Source organism: Ziziphus jujuba, chromosome 2 (assembly GCF_031755915.1).
Source record: "Ziziphus jujuba cultivar Dongzao chromosome 2, ASM3175591v1".
Classification (NCBI taxonomy): domain Eukaryota; kingdom Viridiplantae; phylum Streptophyta; class Magnoliopsida; order Rosales; family Rhamnaceae; genus Ziziphus; species Ziziphus jujuba.
This window is the reverse complement of record NC_083380.1, coordinates 12,702,917-12,725,186: the sequence shown is the minus strand read 5'-3', so window position 1 is coordinate 12,725,186 and position 22,270 is coordinate 12,702,917. Positions and strand designations below refer to the sequence as shown.

General features: G+C 31.8%; 1 protein-coding gene across 3 annotated transcripts; it reads right to left on the bottom strand.

Annotated features, from left to right (window-relative positions):
- Positions 1-209: 209 nt before the first annotated feature.
- On the bottom strand, positions 210-20,660 carry LOC107418532 (uncharacterized). Of its 3 annotated transcripts, XM_025073598.3 has the most exons (43): positions 20,388-20,658; positions 18,092-18,167; positions 17,249-17,329; positions 17,083-17,163; positions 16,275-16,351; positions 16,090-16,144; positions 15,934-15,982; positions 15,535-15,672; positions 14,900-14,978; positions 14,148-14,226; positions 13,986-14,032; positions 13,631-13,825; positions 12,940-13,015; positions 12,294-12,374; positions 12,140-12,220; positions 10,676-10,752; positions 10,535-10,589; positions 10,383-10,431; positions 10,060-10,197; positions 9,512-9,593; positions 9,334-9,412; positions 8,535-8,581; positions 7,151-7,362; positions 6,902-6,989; positions 6,690-6,809; positions 6,469-6,587; positions 6,305-6,377; positions 6,082-6,201; positions 5,157-5,225; positions 4,877-5,047; positions 4,743-4,790; positions 4,414-4,555; positions 4,110-4,207; positions 3,380-3,524; positions 3,211-3,299; positions 3,026-3,136; positions 2,557-2,631; positions 2,406-2,471; positions 2,081-2,269; positions 1,884-1,994; positions 1,012-1,092; positions 667-884; positions 210-526 (listed from the first exon to the last, which is right to left on the bottom strand). In XM_025073598.3, the coding sequence occupies exons 1-42, from the start codon at positions 20,487-20,489 to the stop codon at positions 705-707; spliced, it is 4,131 nt and encodes a 1,376-aa protein (XP_024929366.3). In that variant the 5' UTR covers positions 20,490-20,658; the 3' UTR covers positions 210-526; positions 667-704. The 3 variants fall into 3 exon arrangements, with proteins under 3 accessions (XP_024929366.3, XP_024929367.3, XP_048329009.2); XM_048473052.2 differs by lacking the exons at positions 210-526; positions 667-884; positions 1,012-1,092; positions 1,884-1,994 and having other exon boundaries at positions 2,132-2,269; positions 2,376-2,471; positions 20,388-20,660; XM_025073599.3 differs by lacking the exons at positions 16,090-16,144; positions 16,275-16,351; positions 17,083-17,163; ... (1 more) ...; positions 18,092-18,167; positions 20,388-20,658 and having other exon boundaries at positions 15,835-15,946.
- Between the last annotated feature and the right edge of the window lie 1,610 nt (positions 20,661-22,270).

Below are 22,270 nucleotides of genomic sequence, written 5' to 3'. Positions count from 1 at the left end.
ACTGTTATGAAAAAATAACGGGTTCTGACATTTGTCCTTTCTTTACATTCTTCGTAGTTTAAGGTGTTTTCAGGAGGTTTCCATAAAAATAAAAATAAAAGAAAATAAAAAGAAAAGGTTTCATAAGGAGATTATTAATTAACTAATAGTTTAAAGAGGTTTCAGATACTTATATTAAATACTATATTATCTAGAAATTTATATATAAATTAACGAAAACATGAACCTTGAGGGCATTATTCCCTTAATTGAATTCAATAAATATTACAAAGAAAGCAAAACCAAGAAAAAATTATCTCCAAAGATTGTAATGTTATTATTGTATGATCTGACTTTATTAGTTATACAACAATACTGGAGAATATGTAGAACATCTCAAAGAATGCTCATATGTGACATCTAGAACCAAGAAGATTTATAAATCCCAACTTCGAACACATATTTCTGAGTAGCTGAAGTTTTTGTCCACCAATCGAGACAGTTCTTTAGCCTCCCCTTTCAGCAATCCTCAAACCCCAAATGGAACCTAGCATGGAAAGTGGAAACAATATTTTTTCTAGCTGGTTATCGACCATTAGATACATTATTTGAACACTTGCCCAGACGAATAAGAAGTAAACGGATTTTATCACAAGGAAAATACAATCCAAGGGTGCTACGCCATACCACAGAACTAGGATGAAATTACTAGTTAAACGAGATCATCATGCCTTCCCGGCCGAACCAAACAGATGCATCTTCTCTGCAACCACAGCTTTCATTGCTTCCTTTGCAGCGGCCATAACATGGACTAGATCTTTATTGGGGCCACTAAGTGAATCCATGTAAGCCTTGCGCACCTCAGTGTTCACATTGAACTTTCTCACGCCGAGTTCTATACATCCCTGTAGAAAACATCCAAGTAGTTTATATAAATGTTAACCAGCATCATATTTTTCTTGAAAGTCCATGGCTCATGAAGTCAAACTTCAAGAAGCTAAAAGGTTTATGGTGGTAAAAAAGCAAATGTACCTTGATAAGTTCTTTAGACAAGCCAGAAGCTCCATGAAGCACCAAGAAGACTCCTTTCTTTGAAGTCAAAGCATGCAAATCCTTTACAAAAGGAATTTTAGAAATCAGTAACCTATCTAACTAGGATGCACTAGAATGGTGTATTACAATATTAGCATTTATATATATGTATATGTAAATGGACATATATATCCGTCATACTACGACATTATATTATCTGGCATATGAAATAAAAAATAACATAATATTCAGGTTTGTTTTGTTCTTGTTTTGTGTGTGTAATTCCACATAATTGAATAGCAACTTGTCTTTTTTTCTTGGGAAAGTTGTTTAAACACAGAACCTGAGCAACTCAAACTTTAGTTTTGGTCTTAGAGAATGATGACATTTTGCCACACATGAGCTGTCCCTTGAGGACAAACAGAGATATATTATATATGAAAAACATGATTTACTTACAGCCAAAGAGATTAATGATGAATTAATCCCATAAGGGGTTAGCCTTCCCCTACATTTATTTAAAAGGTAGAAGATAGAGGTAATCTGTCCAATTCTTATTTTTCTTTTTCTTTCTACCAATGTAAACGAATAACAGGATATATTTAGTATTAAAAGCAGAAGTAGTGTATGTTTAATGACCTTAAGTTAAGTTTCAATTAGCACCTGAGCATAATGACATGCAATGCATCTAGTTCTAGCTTAGTGGAAATTAAGGCATCTTGTACTAGAACCCACTGACTAGTGATCATGGAGGGTACATATTCTATCAAGATGCTGCTTCCGATTGATAGAAGAAAGTTCAATATTCATAAGTTAATAGTTTAGCTCGACATAAATGTAATGACTTAAAAGAGTAAATATAAGTAGTTGACCTTAAGCAAATCGAGTCTTAGCTTTGGGCCACTTGCAGGGTATTTCCCATGGACATTTCCAATGCACACTGCCAAAGCATCTATACCAGTCTCATCAATGAACTCTTGAGCCTGAAACATCATGCTTTGTAATGAGCTCGAAAAAGGATAAGTGTAAGATGAAGGATGATTCTAAGAAAAGAGAGAAAATAATTAACCTGATTAGCATCTGTTAGCTTCGCTTCATAATCTTCCACAGTCAAGTCATCTTCTGTCCCTGATAGTCTCCCAAGCTCAGCTTCCACTAGTATCCCTTTCATATGAGCCAACGATGATATGAACTTTGTGTATGAGACATTTTCCGTGAATGAAAGATGTGAACCGTCTACCATCAATGAATCAAATCCCTGGTTTAGATCCAAAGAATGTAAGACAAGTAATCAATGCTCTGTACAACTTGGAAAAAAAGAAAAAAGAAGCATATGATGTGACAAGAAATTATTAGTACTACACCTAATCAAGTTGCATAAAAGGTCAAATTACCAACTCAAGAGCTTCCAACAGATCTTGCTTTGAAGTTCCATGATCAAAGTGAACAGTGATGGGAACCTGCAAACATTCATATGCATCATCTCCACAATCTTCAAAGTCTTTATCGGCATCCAATGTTTTTAATCATTAAAACAGAACTTACAGTGGCTTGTTCAGCAGCAGATATGCAACATGCAATCAAAGGAATGCCTCCCTGTTTCAGGGAACCAGGATGTATCTGGAGAGTGGAACAATTTAATTTATAAACCATCTGAAATTATTTGTCATGGAACTTATAAACAAAATTGAGTTCATCATGTCTCTGATATAAAGAGTGCATCATTACTCATTAGCGATGATAAGAACAAATGAGTACATGAATGACAAGAGATTAGTAGTTTGTTCCTCAGTTAATACACAAGTAAGAAATCACTCTTTTCTAGGGACTGTAAAACCAGCTTTTATATTTTGTGAACCCAACCATAAATAAAGCCCAGTATGTTGCTTTGAACAAAAATATTCTATGCTTAGACTTGAAATGCATAGTTGTTGGCACAAGTGGGATAAATAATATAAGTCACCAAAAATATGTTAGCACTAGTATATCCATCCAGCTTTGGACTGTTTCTAACCTGTAGTATGGCAGGACTATGTTGCTCCTCGGCTGCAGCAACAACTGCCTCAACTCCTTCCAAATTGTAAACGTTAAATGCTCCAATAGCATATCCCCCCTTTTCCGCATTCTTTATTTTGAATAAAATTGTTCAGTAAATGAGGATGGAATTTTTTTAGAAACTTGTGAGTTTGTGACATTTACCAAAAGAAGATCTTTTGTTGATGAAAGTCCAACAGGACGAACCCATGACTTCACAAGCTCTGCTAGTGCTTTACAATCACCAACATTACCTAAGAACATATAATTTATAATTCATATCCAATTCTTAACAATTATGCCTGATTAAAATTATTGAGAACTCTGTATTCACCAGGAAAAACTATGTATGGAACTCCTGGGTATCTGCTTTCAGGACCTAGCTGCCACAATGGCACACCGGCCAAAGCTTGTCCTACTATCTTGGCACATTTCGCTTCAAGAGCTTTCGTGGCAAGATCTGATGAAGTAATTCCCCCCTAGAAAAATTATAAGGATCAATATCTTGGCAAGCCAGAAGCAAGAGTGCCAATTGTTAAATAATTCATAGCTCCAGTTTATCTTCAGGATACATACATATTTTTGTAGACTATTTTATGCATTAAATATTTTATTTCATATAAATTTCAGTATAAAATTCAACACATATTTAGTTCCTAAAATCTTAACCAAAAAATTGCAGTAGGCAAACAAAGGAGGCTTCCGCCCCATAAATTCATTCAACCAGCACCTAAGTGCTTATATTTTCCAAACTTTATTCAATCAATTCGACGTTAGAATGGAAACCAAAGGTTACAAATGCAAACCCAACTTTTTACAAAAACCATTGAGGTTATATTGCAGGTATGATAACTAACAGGAAGAAAAATACAAACCAAAGTACAAGCACTAATTTTAACCAAACTGATCAAATAAGCAGGCAGCTGCAGACAACAGCAGCATATGATGGAATCTGTAATTCATGTCTTTGCCGACAAATAAGCTTTCCAAACAAACCATTTCAAAATTCCATATTAAAGATGATGAAGACAAAGCACCTTGATTGTTTGAAAAAATGGAAGTACCTTTGCAAGAATGTAGCGCGGCTTTGTGGTTATCTTCCTAACTATTTCCACCAAGGCAGAGCTTACTTTGAAGTTGATTTCCAAACTTTCTGAGGGAGCTGTCAAATGGACAATAAATATCCACATCAGGAAAGAAGAGAGGAGAAAGTAATAGCAAAAAATCCTAAAAAAATTAACTCAACTAGTCTGCTATTTTTCTTTGGTCAAACTTTAAGATGGTTGAAGTAGGTCTCTTGAATGTAATACATAAATATAAGTTGTACAGAAGAAAAAGATGAAAAAGACAAAAAAGGTTGAGACCAACTTTTCCCAGTGACAAGCTCTCGACTGGTCATTATTATAGTGTCCCTACGAGCCCTGAGGAAAACATCTGCCATCTCAGCTGCTCTACTAATTTCTGCTACCCTTTCTTCTATAGATCCCATGGCAAGTTTAGGAACAGAGACCTATTCATAAAAATCAATTATTCATTTGTCACCAAGTCAAACCTTTGACCCTACCAACCTAACAGGCTAAATGAGGGAAATAAAAAATGATGGTCCACAATACTTTCAGTTTCTGAGAATCTTTTATCAACATACACAAATTATGTTTACATCCAGAAGAGGCAGATAGTTAAAGGGTTTGAATCACCTCAACGCTTCTTAAAAATTGAACACACTGTTGTTTAAGCTCTTCGACCTGCAAATTTGCATGAATCATAGGTAAAATATCTACATAGAGTACTAAAAAACATACATAACCAATTTTTAGATAACTAGATCAACCTGTTTTGTTGTTTTTGGAACGTAGGACCCCACAACTATGAGACCACCATTCCTTTCTTTGTTTATTCCTAGATCCCTTGGCAAAATTGGAGCTTTTGGGACAATTCCAACACGAGCAGAAACAAAACTAGCAGCAGTGCGGCATAAGTAACGCTTTCCCTTCATTTCAGCCTGAATATGAACAAAAGAAAAGACATTCCCAGTAGTTGAGCAAAATGGTTCAAAGGTATGTCAAATAAAGAAAAATAAAAATAACAGTACAAGTAGCATGAAATCTTGCCTTGATCATTCCAGCTGCAAAGACAGACATGTCTCTTTCACTAGCGGCATTAACTACACATGTTGACCCCTGTTTCATTCAATAAATTAGTCACAGTAAGCAAACACCAAATCAAAACCAAAATAGTAAAGAAATCCACAAAATCTAACTCATCAAAAGGGGGATTATATAAAATGAAACATATTGCCTCAACTATGATACAAAATTTTGAAGTCAGCATGTCAAACTCAAAAAAGAAAAACATAAAAAAAAAAAAATAAAAAAAAGTGCCAATTACACTTGAACATTTCTTAGCTGTTAGCACACAAGTCCAAATATGAAAATCCAAAAGAGTGATATGCAATGCAATAACTTTAAATTACCAACAACCAACAATTATTCAACATACAAACACCATATTAAGCAGATATAGGATAAAACATAAATAAATAAACCTTATTGGTCATTACAGAATTGACTGGAACAAAAGAAAAATGAAGGTCAATTATGTATTTAATAATTATAAGGTTTCTCAATTTGTTGTGGTGTTTCCTACTTATACACATCTTTTAAGCAATAGGATTTAGACTTTGGAACATATTAGATACTTCAACCCTACTTGCTTATGACTAAACATCTCTGTCTCTCCGAGTTCTTCTTTTCCCTCTCTCATCTCCTTCTTCCACTCTCTTCTCTCTTCCATTTATCCAGATCATGAATTGAAAAATTAAAATATGAAATATATCTTTCAATATACTAACTTACAAATTAAATACAAGATTCTTGTTCAATTTAACAACCTAGTAATCTACGCTATAAATATTCTGGGTGGAGATATATAAGAAATCAAACTTTAAACAACTTAGCATATTATGATATAAATATATATATATATATATTAGCATCAATACATTTTGAGTGAGTATAATAATGCAAGTGAATGTACCTCCTTCAAACTACAAAGGCGCTCACACACAGCATCAGGTCCACCCTTCCTTAGCAGTTGGATAGATATAGAAGTAACACTGCTTGCTGGAATACGACCACCTGTTTTCTCCTCCACCCACTGAAATTCAAATTAACAAAGTCAGTCATTTTAAACCTGAAATAATGGGATATAATGCACTAACAGGCTATGATTTTCCAAGTATAGATGATATAAATTAGACCTCCCGGAGATTCGAAGATTTATAGCCAAAAGCAGCATCTTTAGCAAACTCTGTTTCTCCGGCAGGGACAAGTCTACATGCACCATGATTTGTGATCAGTGTTAAACTTCAGCATCAATTATGATCCCTCATTATTACCAAAAAAGCACAGAACAGACTATTACTTATCAGAATCTGCAACATAATGAATATCTCCAATGGTATAACGGCCTCCTTGAAGAAAGAAGGGGCAAATGATCCATGCATCCATATTGCCTAGGACTGAAATGGCAGCATCGGCTTCCTACAGGAATCAAATAGTCCCATGTCATGGCATGAATTGCAAGTATAAATACCAACGAAGCTGACCCTTTAATATAGTTATAGTTGATGTCAATGTCCTTGCCTCTGGAAAATGACCCCGTAAGGTTGAATCACCTCTCAAAACAACTGTATAATCAGCGTTCTTGACTGATTCAGCTGCAGTGTGTAGGTTTCTACATATTTCTTTAATCAATGCACTGGCCTGTAAAAGTTTGCTTTTCCGTGCTCATCATTATGATTCCAAAAGAAGCAAAACTATGAAAACACTCCTTAATATAGAAACAAAGGCCTAACCTTTTCAGAACTCAGTGACCTGGAGTTGGTTAATATAAAAAAACATTTGGGAAGTTTTCTGAATTGCTCAGTAAGTGATTCAACAGTCCTGAAAAATAATAATAATCAAAATATTCAGTGGCACATGCTTGTACAAGCTATGCAGCAAAAGTGCAGCAGCTACACGTTTGAATGATTTATAATATCTGATAGCATCTAAATGTTTCACACAGTGATCATATAGCACAAAGGACAATTAAAGACACTCACCATTCAGTTAATACTTCAATATCGTGAACAGTTTGGGTTCCAGTTGGATCATCATCGAGAACAACCAAAGTCTTTGAATTACTCTGGTTGAGTGTTTGTATCTCAGAAATGGGATCTACTGGCCACTCAGATGGAAGGGAACGCAAGACAGATTCTTTATTAAGAACAGAGAGTTTTCCCTCCACCTTAACACCTGTGAGTGTCTCATAGACCTACAGAGATATATGTATCGTATTTAACTAAATTGCCAAGTTCCATCTAGCCAATTCAGGTATGATAAAAATACCACATAGCAATCTAGTCTTTTAATCACTGATGATTTAATACAAATATGGAATTATCTTTCTTATATCTGTTAAAATTAGGGGGAAAAAAAAAAAAAAAAAAGAATTTCCATGAATAAAAAATACCTAACAACTTCTAGTTAAATTGTAGCGTTCTTTATTTGTTTCTTGACTAATATTTAATTAAATTGTAATTTAACAAAATGTAAAATGATCGGACAGTTAACAAAGTTACAAATAAGAATTTCATGAACCAATAAAAATTCATCATTTTTATTCCCATTAAAAGCATCAAGAAAAAAAAGGAATATATTTTTTCACCTTCTGTACCAAATTTTGCCAACCCAAGCTACAGAAGGAAGAAAGGTCACATTCTGTTATACAGAATGAACAGAAACACCTACTATTTCTAAACAAAAAAAGGAAAGGAGCATAATCCAAAAAGGAAAATAAAAGAGTAAAGAAGTATTATTTCTTGGGCCCCATTTAAAAGGAAACTCAAAGAAAGTAAAGCCAAAGACAATGTAAACAACAATAATTCTTTTCACCAACCAAATTCACATACCGACTAGAAGTAGACCCAATGAAGCAAAGCTGTAATGCGGTCATTTTAAATTTATATAGCAGCCAGAACTTAACCAAGCTAGAGATTTTTACTTTCAGAAATTCCCGAAACATCCTTGCAAATGGAGAAAACTAAGTAAACACACTTATTCAATCAACCATATTCTAAAAGGAGATTGTAGGAGATTGTTATTAACAGGAAGTAGAATCCAAATCTTGTTGATTCCATTTCAGCCAAGTGGAAATTTACACCATTTACTACTTACATTTCTCCACCTCTATGACATACATATCTAACAGCTCTTATAATGTGAACTACTCATTTCCAAATATTTTAAAAAGTCTCCGGACTCTACCAGTCTATTGATAATGAAATGAACATGTTAGTAAAGCTTCTTGTTTGAGAAAAACTAGTATCATAGACACTTATGTTTGATATATACTTTTGAAAGTTCTGTTAAATCCTAGTAAAAGTCTGTTCATAAGCAATAGAACATATCCAGCTGACACCAAAAAGCAGATACACTTGCCCATACCTTAACCACACCAGCATCATCTTGTCGACCCCAACCCGCAGCAGAACCTGCTCAGTATGACACCAAATGTAAATCTCTATCAAGTTACCAACTTGGAAAGCACGAAATAACAAATTCTTAGACTCAAGTGGGAGTTTCGTATTTTTGTTTTCCAAAAGAAGGTATTTACTATAAAACTAAAAGAACATAAAAAAGGAGTTTCTCATGTACGCATGTCATACACACATAAAGTTAGAAATGTAAATAAGAAACAATAAAAGAAAAAAAATAATATAGGCAAAAGCATCAAGAGGGTATTTTCAACCATTCAGAGTCCTCAAGAATCGAGCTTTCAACTTCAGTGAACACTGTTCAACCCCCTAAAAAGATGTTAATCCTCTTGACCAATAGCTCTAAGACATACATAAATTTTCTCCTTTGTTATCTGAACTGTTTTAGTGGACCTGTTCCTCATTCTCTTGTTCACCTTCTTCACGTCCCAAACACTATATAAATTCTATGTTCTGACATTGAGCTTTATAGAAAGATTCTTTTTCTACTTTTTTCCCTATGAATTCACTTCTATCAAAATAAACAGTTGTAAAAACCACAGTTCCATTACAACTTCACTTGGGAAATTTTACATGACAGTATGCAGTAGTCTTTCTTTTTCTTTTGCCTTCTACAATGATCATTTATTATAAATTAATTTGCTACTGAATTTCTCTTATTCATGAAACATATCTCATATATTGAAGTAAGATAGATAAAGAAATAATTTTGACCATATAGATTTTAAACAGAAAAGACCATAAAGTACCTGCAAGGAACAATTGGTGTGCAACTGTAGAAATATGAAGTGGAACTCTCCTAGACAAGCATTCACGAGACACAATGCCCTGTATATGATTACAGTTGGAACACAGAAACCTAATTATTGCTCAATCACATAATTCAAATATAGCAAAAGCATTGGTTAGGGTGGATATGAGTCAGACCAGATCCTTCACAAAGATATCTAGTGCTGAATATGGGGTATAGTCATTGTCCAACATATGCGGAACACGATTTTCAAACATCCTGCAACAGAAGATAGTTTGCTCAAATTTAGTTTATTTTTAATAATCATTCACAACTCGATTTTGAACTTAGATTTATTTCCACTTCATAGATTAGACAATAAAAATTAATGAAGTTTCCAATATTTTTACATAGAGATGTGCCATTATCTCATACTATATTTTTAAATAGAGACTTGCCATTATCTCATACTGCTGAAAATGAAATCAATGGAAAGTATAAATCTTTTAAGTCATTCTCCTCTTAAAGTCATTATTATTACTAACCCAGAATCAGAGGCACACGTTTGTCAAATGTAATGTTACTCCTTATCCAGAGGCTTGAACACAGATTCTATTTTAATGATGTACTAGTACTTTAATTATGCATAAACCAAAATAAATAAAAACCAAACAACCTCTTTAAAATAGAATGGTTGAGGGAGCAGTGGTTGGAGTATTATTTCAACAGAGTAAAAGATGCATACCAAGATGTCCCCCCACTATTTGTGATGACATCAAACAACATCCTTGTATTTAGACCTAATCGAGCTCCAAATGCCATTGCCTCAGCTCCCGATGCAATATGAACTCCAGCAAGCAGTTGATTAACCATCTTGACAACACTACAGACCAAAACATGAAGGGAACAAAATAATCAAACTCCACTTTGCAAACAACAGAGCACTAATCTTTATAAAATGAATAAATATATTAAATATTTAGCACATACGGGGACATGCATCTGTCAGTGGTCTTATCATCATATGAATGGAAAATTTAACAAAGGATAGTATCGACCCAAAAGTACCTTCCAGCCCCACAACCTCCTTTAAGAACATAAAGCTTCTCACTTAGTGCTGCTCATAATAAATAGTGATCAGTCACAATGTTATTTCTCAAACTCCTGAAAACTGTAGAAATGAAAATCTCCTGGTTACCATAATAGTGTATGCTTAGTACCTGAGAGAACTGAACCAGTAGCCTTAAGAGCTTCATCTGTACCAGATGCCAATATCTAAGAAGATATGTAAGCTCAGTTAGATCTCAGTTAACAAATCATTTCACACCTATTTTGTAAGAAAAAAGGTCGTTTATGCACACCGTAAGTGTTCCCATGGAGGCTCTCTTAACACCACCAGACACAGGTGCATCAACCAATTTCAAATTCTTGCCTTCATCTATACAAGTTGCAGAATGACTTGTAATCTTATTACAAAGTAATTACTAAAATGGCATGAAAAGTTAATTTGGACATATAAGCTAAATAAGAGAACATATTATTAAAGCATAAATACATTCAATATTTATTTGGGTAATTATCCAGAAAAACTTAAGTTACGAGATCAGGGACAAGTGTGTATCAACCATTCGATTTTCAGCTACTATTCTTCCATGATAGAATACATAAACAAAAATAAGGAACATATCATAAGTACATTCTCCGATGTGGAGTGATCCATCACAGCTCAGTCATAGGCACCAAGTGAAAATAAGAATTCTCTACATTTACAAACGTGCTCATCTTACCATCATGCTTGAGAAATACAATTCCATACAGTCAATTCAGATACACTAACTTGACTCCCAATAGATTAAGAATTTCACTTTAATATAAACATCAAGGAGACAAATTAGTGTCAAACACCCACATCTTCAAATATTTTGAAGTAAATTTGTTTTTAACTTGCACATATTTATTGGAAAATATGTTTGATATACATTGTTGGGCATACTTCCTATAAGCTATAGCTTTTGGGATTAGTGGTGTTTTAGCATAGTAAAAGAACCTTGGTGACTGAAAGGTGTTGATCCCTTGCATCCCCATTTGAATTTTTATAATAGTTGTTTGAATATTTGGGCATATGTAGGCCCAGCTTCCCTCCCTGTCAATAGGCTTACACATATTAGAAAATATGTTTGATACACATTGTTGGGCCCACTCCCTATAGGCTATAGCTTTCGAGATTAGTAATGATTTTACAATATTGACGTCAGTTAATCATATGAGCGCATGGTATAACCAGTAAACATTATCTCCCTCAATCTTAGTTTTACAATGTCGTGCAACAAATTATAGAGTTTATAGCCAGCGGTTTTGTAGCCCAGTTTCAAAGTGTAAGGAGGTGTTCCAAACCTTTAACAAAAAAGAGATAAGGTTTTGAAGTTACTATTTGAAGTTTTTATAAAGCTATATTCTAAAGTAATTAAAAAATATGTGCTCAAATATGACTTGCTCTTGCCCTAAGCAAGCTAGTAAGCGACATCACTGGCATATTAAACTAGAAATACTAATAGTGCATGAAGAAACAATAATGTAAATCAACATCAGTTACATGATACTGAAACTGAAACCTTATTGGGATTTAAAAGTCTTAGTGAAACTACAGCCAGATAATGAATTGTTATTACAATTGAAAAACCGTACGTGTTAAGTAAGAAAAAGAAAAGTAGTAACAGAAAGAAAATATCAAACTACAGCAAAAGGAAATTTAAAAGCTGGAGTATTGGAAAATCTACTTATTCAAAAGACGTATATAAATAGCAGTTAGACATGGAAGGACATACTTTGCAACCGGCGGTCTAGTTGACTCACAAATCCAGGAGAGACAGTGGATGTAAGGATAATAGATGCTCCAGTTGGAAGAGCTAATAAAGAGAGATATAAGGGTTCAGCGCTAATCACAACAAAGAGATGGAATTCTAGAAAGTATTTGTGTACCTGAAACAGCACCAAATTCTCCATACAATACATTCTCGGCTTGAGCTTCGTTAGTAACCATGATTACAAGCACATCAACATCTAGAGGAGAAAATTTTATCAGAAACATCTAGATTCAACCATCATATCATTTTCTTATCCAATTTAAACATGTAAATTTATGTGTAAATTTAAACCACAGTATATCAGAGAATCACTCATCAGGCTTCTCAACACCTATTAAGGTACATCCTTTAACTTTCTCTTACTTACAGGAATTGTATTTCTACAACACTGAGAAGACTAGAAACACAAAATTATAAGTTAGTAAGTCAACCATTTCAACTTCTTGTTATTTTATTTTTATCTCTCTATTTGCCAATTAGACGGTCAATCCAGCACTTAAAATTTATTTTTTAATCTTTAAAACTGGTAAAGCTTGAGACGTCCAAGTATTAGGTGATAAGTAAATTGAAAATTCTACTTTAAAGGATTTATTAATGATAGAACAAAAATAATAATAATAATAATAATAGAAATAAAGAAATCATAAGAAAAAGTGTATCAGTTAATTTACTCAGTACTCATGCATCCAATAATTCATTTATCGTTGATGACCTTATTTTGGGTTCTATATAGCTAGAGCTGTTAATAGACCTCCAAGTACCTTTGCATACTTCTGCTGGAGAGTTTCCAATCAAACCCCCAGCATTGGCAAATCGAGCAAGAGTTGGCTTATACACCTGCATCAACAGAAGTTTAAAAACACAAATTAATTATAATTGATATTGTAACTAGAGTCTCAATCTGCTCATGCATTAAACAAATAATAATTAGAGGGAAAAAAAAAAAAAAAAAAAAAAAAAAAAAAAAAAGAAAAAAGAAGAAGAATGTATGAACTATGACTTCAATATACATCGAAGCCCACAAGTACAAATAAAAATACTTTTGCATGCAAAACTATACATAAGAGTATAACATAAGCATATAATTTCAGGACGTGAAGAAACAAGGGAAATGAAAATCAAGATGTGCAGAGGAGGATCCAGTAATTTTATCACATTATAGAGTCTAAAATTAAGAAGATTGATTCAAAGCCAAAAGGAAATGTAAACAACTGAGCACTTAATACAGATAAATAAGTTACAGAATATATTTTACGAACTCTCCTTCCTTAAAACTTTAAGAGCCTCTATTAACACTCAAAAAATTGCAAGCAGAAGCATTTGAGATACAATCCTTGATGATCAGTGAAGTTAGGCATAAATGTGGAACAAGGCTGCCTCAGTAAAAATGCAAGTCTTTCGGTTTCCACTGGGAACATAAAAATGCAATAAGAATTCAAGGATAGGAATTACATCATAACCAAGAACAGTAAAGTTTGAGCTTAGAAGATGAGTTGCCATGCCATATCCCATTGCTCCAAGACCAATGAAACCAATTCTGTTCACAGTATTTGCACTGGCAGTAATTTGGCTTGCTAGTTCCTCAGGGACGTAGGTTTCCGCATTCACTGCTTCTGAAACATTAACTCCATGCATTTTTTCCCAAACCTATGCAGCAATTGAACAATGTACAGATATCAAAGAACAACATGATTCTGAAATAAGAGAAAGAAACTTTAAGATGATTTTATTAAATTATAACATTGCATAAATCCATAAAAACAAAACCTCCTTATGAAATGCTTTCAGAAAATCCATATGAAATAACCTTAGTTACTGGTGCATCTTCATTATCTCCAAAACCATGTATAGACCCTGCAAAGGGAATGGTGTGAAAAGGTGAGCACCCAACTAGGTTGCTTCCAAAGATTAAAGAAATGTCACAACTAATAAAGTAATATAGAAATCAATAGTGATTCAAATTTTGTACCATGAACAAGTTGTTGATGTGCAACTGCCAAGAGTGGGAGAGGAAAAGGAAGTGATTTGGCCAAATCCAGAACAGCACCCTGGAATATTGAGGGGAAAATCCATGGATCACATATAATATAATGGATCAAAAAAGAAGGTTTCAGGTGGAAGAAATTGAGTGGTTTATAATTTTAGACCTTAGTCACACTAACAAAAGTTTTTAACACACCACATAATTATAAAACTGGGAATTAGCCACTATGAAGAAGTGTTGTGTTACAACAAAATCAATATTCAGAAATTAAATTCAAATATTGAACTCGTTACTCATTCAAGTCTATTAAATTCCAGTTTATTAAAAAGATAAAGGCATAAAAGAATCCATCAATGCGTAAGTTAAAATATAGTATATTATAATATATTTTACTGGTTCAGTAAATAGTATCTTGTATTTAGAGTTATCAGCCCATATGATGGTCAGAAGTTTTAGTTTAATAATTCTTCTTTTAAAAAAGAAGTTTTGGTTTAATAATTCTTCTTTTAAAAAAAAATAAAAGGTAATTCATGCTTCAGACATCTATAAAATTAGACCTAAAATAATTTGAACTATGATCTGAAACTGAAAGAAATTAATATTGACCTCTTTAGAGCGAAGAACATTTAATGATGCTTAGGAAACAAAGCCATCATCATTAAGTGAAGTAGGTACCAAAAAGAATGAGAAACTGAATGAAACCAAATTTGCAATTCATGTAACTAAGAATATCTTACCAATTTTTGAATGAAAACAGTGAGGGTATGATATTTGGTAGTACCCCTTAACAACTGAGGAACATGATTCTTGAAAACCCTGCATACATAGAACAATCACACACACACCCCAACCCACCCCAAATAAATAAATAAATAAATAAAAGACAGAAAACTAGTAATTGAACAAAAGTTATTTCGATGAGACAGAGAAAACAGTAAATGAACAATAGTTATTTAAAAACGTAATTCAATTTGATGAAAGTAGTACTGACATGCCACCTAGAAGTCAACAAAATGTTTAATTATCTTGGTATGATTCTTCAGCGCAGCAATAATATTTAATACTTATAGCATTATTACAATAGAGGTTAAAAAAGTTTGATGGTATCACACCACTTTTTTCCATCATTTGAGACATGTAGTAACTTATAATCCCAAAACTAATAGTACCTTGAGGACAGATAAAATTGGATATAACAACTGAAAATTGAAATTCATATTGTCATGTAAGTCATGGAGGTAGCAGTGTCCTTATCATTATCTAGAAGTTTAACCATATACCACCAAAGGACAGCTATATTAACTTTGACTTCAGAGCAAAAAATAGCCACAACAAAGAAGAAAAGAGATAGCCTTAAAGCAGAACTACTCACCATGAATTTCCTGCAGCATTGGAAATAATATCATAGATCATCCACGGATGAATACCAGCCTTAGCTCCAAGAGAAATGGCCTCCATAGCAGCAACAAGATGAATGCCCTCAAGCAGTTCATCAACCATTTTAATTTTACTGCAATAGCAAAGGAAATTGGAAGATAAGAATATAATTTTTATTTTTTATTTTTAACAAATAACACTATAAGATATTGTATTACTTCAATATTTTCATAAAAATAATAAGAAAAATCTGAAGTAACATGAATCAATAAAATTCTAATGAAAAAATACTTACAGCAGTTACCAACTCATTGCATGGAACAATATTTTGAAAGAATAAAGAAAATATATAAATTTAGCAGTAGCCATAATTATGTTAGCAGCAGATGCACACCTTCCAGCACCAACTTCACCCTCAAAAACATATAGTTTTTCACACATTGCTGTAAGAAAGAGACAAAAGTTTAACTAAGAAATAAAACGTATTGGAAACAGAGGTTGACAAATGGATTGTCCAATTTGACTGCTTTAGTTTATGAAAATCAATTACCCGAAAGAACAGGTTGTGCCCTTGCAATGGCATCTGACCTTCCTGAGGCAGTAATCTAAATAATGAAAATATCATCAGCACTCCACCTGATAATAAAGAAGTGGGTAGCAGGAGAGAAATTGAACTCCACATGCATCAATAAGAAAGAAAGTGTAAGTAGCATACAATGTTGAATGCAGCATTACCATGATTTTGTCATCTAATACTTCAGACTTTCCTTTAGTGACTTGTATATTTACAAACCAAGCTGTCTCACAGTCATCTGTCAGACAAATACATACGTGAAAGTTAGCTTAAACTTTAAAATAGATGTCATATGTCCACATGTAAGTCAGTTGAGGGGTTATCCAGTTTCATGGTTGGGCATGTGAAATAGACCCCTTAAATGTTCAAAATTGTAAGACAAATCAAAAGAAAACCTTCATTGGAATTCAAGGGCCAAATTCATACATCAATGTGGTAGGATCCAAACATAAAACCAGTTACATAATTAGGCTATGTTACCGTGTTAAGTTAGCTTCAATCCCATTAAAAGCTGTGATAAGAATATATTGAGATGCTTTTGCAACTTGGCATGCAAGAGAAAACAATAGCCATATGAGATCATGAACTCCACTATTTTTGGCTCACTAGTGAGATTCCTCATCAAACATTATGCATGCACAGGTAGATAGCCCAATAAGAAAACTTTTATCTCACTTATGTTCAAAACTTTAAATGATGTGGCAAATGGAAAATGACCACATATACGTATACATATATATAGATGAAGCAGAAACACGACCCATTATGACAATGTCTTAGCATTTATTTGATGATAAAAGAACAAAAAGAAAAACACATTTCACGACTTTCTTTTTTTCTTTTTTTTCGTTGAATAGAGATGGTTACTATATACAAGCAGATTTTCTAGAGAACTCATTATCTACAAACATAGTCTCAAGAGAAGTTAGTTTATATTTATAGTCTCTACAATGTCAGGATGAAAATTACCTGTAAAATTCTTCTCCAGGTTCTGGATATATGATGGAGAAATAGTTGAATGGAGAATAAAGATAGAGCCTTTTTCCATCCCTGCATATTCATAAAGTTATGTATTTTGAACATCAAGCAACTCATGAGAAAATATTGGATAAAATATGAAGGAGCTCCATAAGACCTTTCAAGGCACCCTCATTGCCGAATATTACATCACTAATTTGATCTGCATGACGTATTACCGCAACCAAAGCAAGAACATCTGCAACATAAACAAAGGTACAATTGGTTAAATGTCATATAAAAGCATAATGGTTAACTGTTAAATCATATAAATGCATTTGATGATTAAATGTCAAAAAATGATAAAGTATGAAAAGGTAGTTAAGAAAATGAAAAAACCCTTCAGATATGTTAGAGAGACACAAGTCAAAGCAACAAAATGAAGGCCAGTAAGTCCTGTTTGTGGAATTTCCAATATGGAGCTATGTTTGCAGACAGATGTTTGTCAAAAAGTTGCCCAAGTTAAAATACCTTCTTTGCATAAAGTTGAATATAAACTAAATGGTGTCCATTAACACAGACATAGACAGCCTAGTTCAATGTTTGCAGAGAAAAGAATAGTCATGGTAATAAATATTCATAATAGAACAATCATGTGGAAACAAAGTAAAACGAATGGCATGGTTTGCCATTAGGCCTTGTTAATGATTGAAGAAGGGAAGAAAATTTCACTACGGTAAAAGCTAGACCTTGATCAGATTACATTAGAAAGAATATAAACTTAATTCCAGCAAACTATGTAGACCCAAAAATTTGGATTGCACCTAAGCCTCATCAAGTCCATAACAAGGAGGTTGACTTGTTCTAAAATAGCAGATGAAGTGTTGTCTGTGTATTTGTGAGGAGGAGAGGAACAATGTACGGTTCAAGTTCATGACTACAGCCCCAAAATTGAAGGTATCTAATCCAGATATATGAAACTTATATCAATGTAAGAGAAAATAGTCAAATTTGGTTTTACCTTTTCCTGCCTCCATAGGACTGGCACACTGAGATCCACCTAATTTCAAAAAGTCCTTTATCAAAGGCTCAGATATCTGCAAATGGGAACAAAGTACAGTAAATGACACCACAATTTAAAACTGCTTATCATGCACTGACAAGAATTTTTTATTTACAAAAAATTAATAGATAAACTATGTGAGCAAAAAGGTAGACAAGTCCTTGTGAATTCTTCAGAAGGTCCGAATCAGTAATCAGTAATGGCTACTAGACTAGTATATAGAAGTAAATATAATTATCTACTAGACTAGTATATAGAAGTAAATATAATTAAAAGTGCTGGCCCTAAACATGTGGTTGTCTCATTTTATCAAAGGACAAATCCATTTTGTCTTCACATAATACTATATTTAAACTTACTTTTTAACGTCTAAATCTAAGAATTAATCCTATAATCAATATAAAGATATTATTTAGATCAAATAAAAACTTATTTTGTAGTTAGTAAAAAAAAATATTAGAAAAAAAAAAGATTGCCATGATGAAACTTCCTTCTTTTGAAATTCAAGATATCAAAATAAAGATGCAGTTCAACATAGATTTTTTTTTTTTTTTTTTCCACTCTTTATTATACTAATTGAAGTGAGATGCCCTTTTTACCAACAAAAGGTAAATGTAAATAAAGAATTTAATTTTCACTAAATATTCCATTGAAATTTTTGAATTTCTCAAATTTCTTATCATGAGGTTAAAAAAACAAAATTATTAAACAGATTTTCAATAATATAATTAATCTATACTCAATCCATCCATATTAAATTTTTTTAAGTTTTGCAATAGAAGTTGCAAATATAATATCATCCATAGTACTATAAGATATTAAATTTTGATTCATTCAAGTCAATAAATTTATAAGATTTTTTATTTTAATCGCTATGCATAATAGATCCTCTAAACAACTTTTTGTTCAAATTCTATATTTTATTTTTATTTTCTATTTTATTCCTAATTACCAACCAGGCATATTCTCAACAAGTACAATTCTTATCGATGTTACAGAGCAGTTAAGCATAGAGAAAGAAGGCAAGAGTTGCAAGAAACATTCAAAAGTCTTTGAATTGACAAATTCTTCAGTTAGTATTGACAAATTCTTCAGTTAGTATTAAATATTAATATATAAACTAATATATTTGCCTCCTTTTTTTCTTCCATAACAATAATAATAATTCCTAGTAATATTTTTAATTTAAGATTTTCATTTCACAAAATTATATTACAGATTTATGTTAATACAAATTTTTCATAACCTGACCGCAGATTGTTCCTTTAGCGACTACGATAATACAATTAAAAGACCTTCAAAATAGGTATCACCACGTCAAAGATGGTGTGGGTCTCACATGAGACCACTTTGATCACCTGCTTTGTAAAAGCTACTGTAAGCTAGAATCCTACATCTTTAACATTTGAAAAAAATAAAAAATAAAAAAAAATCGTTCCACCCCATATTTATATAAAATAATAATAATTAGTAACTCAGTTCAAAATAATAATAATAATAATAATAATAACTAGTAACATTTCAAAAAAATAATAATAATAATAACTAATAAAAATAAGAAAAGAGAAAAATTAAAAATAAATAAATAACGGTAACAAAACGAAATTAATTCGTAAAATTTTTTATTTCGCTTAAAGAAATTCATTGATATATGATTAAAAAAAATCCATTAATAATTTTAAAAAAAAAACCCATTAATTATAAAAAAATAAAATAAAATTCCATTGACACGAATCAAAAAGAAAGAATCCATTGACAAAAGCTAAAAGAACAAATAGATAAATTTTCCTAGGAAAAAAAAAAAAGTAAAAGAAAAAAAGGGAAATTGCCATCTAAGAAGAAAATGACACAATGTACTTAATTTCCTTAATTAGAGCATTACTTGTCAGAGTTTTAATTGAGTGGGCGACGGACCTACAGAATCCTATCGGGTTACGTAATCAATATTGATCTTGTTTTCCTGCTAACTCTCATAGTTTCCAAAATCATAAGCTAAAATTTCATGAAATTCAACTCCATTTCTCCAGCAGATCGATTTCTCTTATTCGTTATTATTTTATTTTTTTCTTTTTGGTACTTGGGGATAAAATTCCACTGACAATTATCCAGAGAGAGCTTGATGGAAATTCCAGGTTAGAATTTAAAAAAAAAAAAAATTCCTTCGTTTTTCCTAATCATTTTTCCTAGAAACCAAACAGACTCTAGAAAAATAATAATAAAAACAAAAAAAAGGAAATTACAAGAAATTGTTCACCTCAAATGCTTGAACCGAATAGCCAGAACGGAGAAGCGAAGCGGCCATTTCCAAACTCAAGTCATCTAAGCTTACAAAGCCAACAATACCTTTAGTCGCCATCGATGAGCCAGAGACACACCTCTATTTTTTTTTTCCCTTTGTTTTTTTTTTTTTTTCCCTCTCTTATAAGCTTGAATTCGCAGCGCTTCAAATTCTCTGACGCTTTGGAGCCGAACCTGAAAGCTCTTTTGTATATAAATGACTGTAGGACGAAAAACGACGTTGATGGAAATTAAAAATTGGAATGGTACATATAATATTTATATAATATATAAAGTTGTGCACAGTTTTTCTTTTGTTACTCAGCTTCCACGTGTCTATCGCTGTAATCCTATCGAACTTTTTTAGTGTTGCTTATATATATTATTTCTTTAAAATCATCATTAAAAATATATTATTTTTTGAATCTGATAATGTAAGAAAAGAAAAACAAACAAACACATAGCAAAGTGGAATATAAATCTAATAAAATATACACTTCTTTTATTTTTTTTATTTTAAACTAAAATATTTATTACTTTATATTAAAAGTTTATAATATATAAACTAATGAATAACGATAAGACTATGGAAATTTCAAAAAGAAAAACAATAAAACTGTATAGACACAATATTTTTATTAATTATATTTACCGATTAATACAACAATGGCCTAAAATTAATATGATAAATAATATAAGCTTATTTTATTGGCTTTTGAGTATCAATTATCTCTTTATTAGTTTTCCAAATACTAAATTATATGGTAAAATACGGTATCATTACTTTATTACTATGATACTTTAATGGTTTAAAATTTAATATAAATAAATATATATAGAAAAATATTTTTATATTAAAAGTAAAAAAGGAATTTAAATTCAAATTATCATTCTCAAATAAGTGATTGTTATCATTAATTTTTATCACTGAATTTTCCTAACGAAATAGCAAAATAAATGCGTAAAAGATTGACAAAGAATTAAATACAGATAAATAAAATAATATCATATTATTTGTGTCAAACAGTTTTTTCTTTTTTTTCTTTTTTAAAGTTTTGTCACGTCGTTGACAGCTTTAAGATTAGAATATTTTTGGGTGCAAATCCAATACATTGGCGACTATACCATATAGTCTACGTGGCAATGACGAGAAATAAGTCACAAACAAATCCAATCTTCCTCTTTAGCATATGCCTTTTCGCACGCCTCTTTTGCTTTTATTTTTAAAATTCTTAATAAATAAAGTTATTTAATATTATTTTACATTTGTAAACTAAAAAAATTCTTATGCATAGAACATTAACTTTTTATAAACTTAGTACAATTATACGTTTTGGATGATTAAATCCAAATAAAATTAACATCACAATGCGTATTTTCATCAAATTTAATTTGAAAATAAAATTAGAATAAATTTGGCAATAAAATAATGAGTAAGGAAGCAAGCTTGAAGAGCAAATGAAAAATGTGTTTACAGTTTGAAGAGTAACGCTGGTAGAAGATATACATGTCTACCTTAACTAAACTCCAATATCAAAACTAAAATTTGCTACAGTAAAGACTATGGTATATGGTTAAGGTAGACCATGTATATGGTTAATAATTAAAAATAAAATAAAAAATACCATGTATTATATTAAAGATCAAAATTGGAAGGAAAATTTAAATTTTATCTATTTTATCTTACCATATATATATGTCATGACTAAATTTTGGAAATTATTTGTTATGACCTGTAAAAGTTTAGGATAAGATCAATATTCAAATCCAAATATAGAATTATCTTTTGATTTTATTAAAAAAAAAAAAAACATAATTTTCATTCACGCGAAGAATAACCAAATTCCCTCTTATATTTTT

Excerpts from the sequence above, each read along its gene's own strand:
- LOC107418532 (XM_025073598.3), bottom strand. The coding sequence starts at position 20,489 with ATGGCGACTAAAGGTATTGTTGGCTTTGTAAGCTTAGATGACTTGAGT. Across the intron at positions 5,226-6,081 it reads GCCTTTGTAGTTTGAAGGAG|GGGTCAACATGTGTAGTTAA; the intron begins GTACATTCACTT and ends TGAATGAAACAG. Across the intron at positions 4,208-4,413 it reads AGAGCTTGTCACTGGGAAAA|CTCCCTCAGAAAGTTTGGAA; the intron begins GTTGGTCTCAAC and ends TCCATTTGACAG.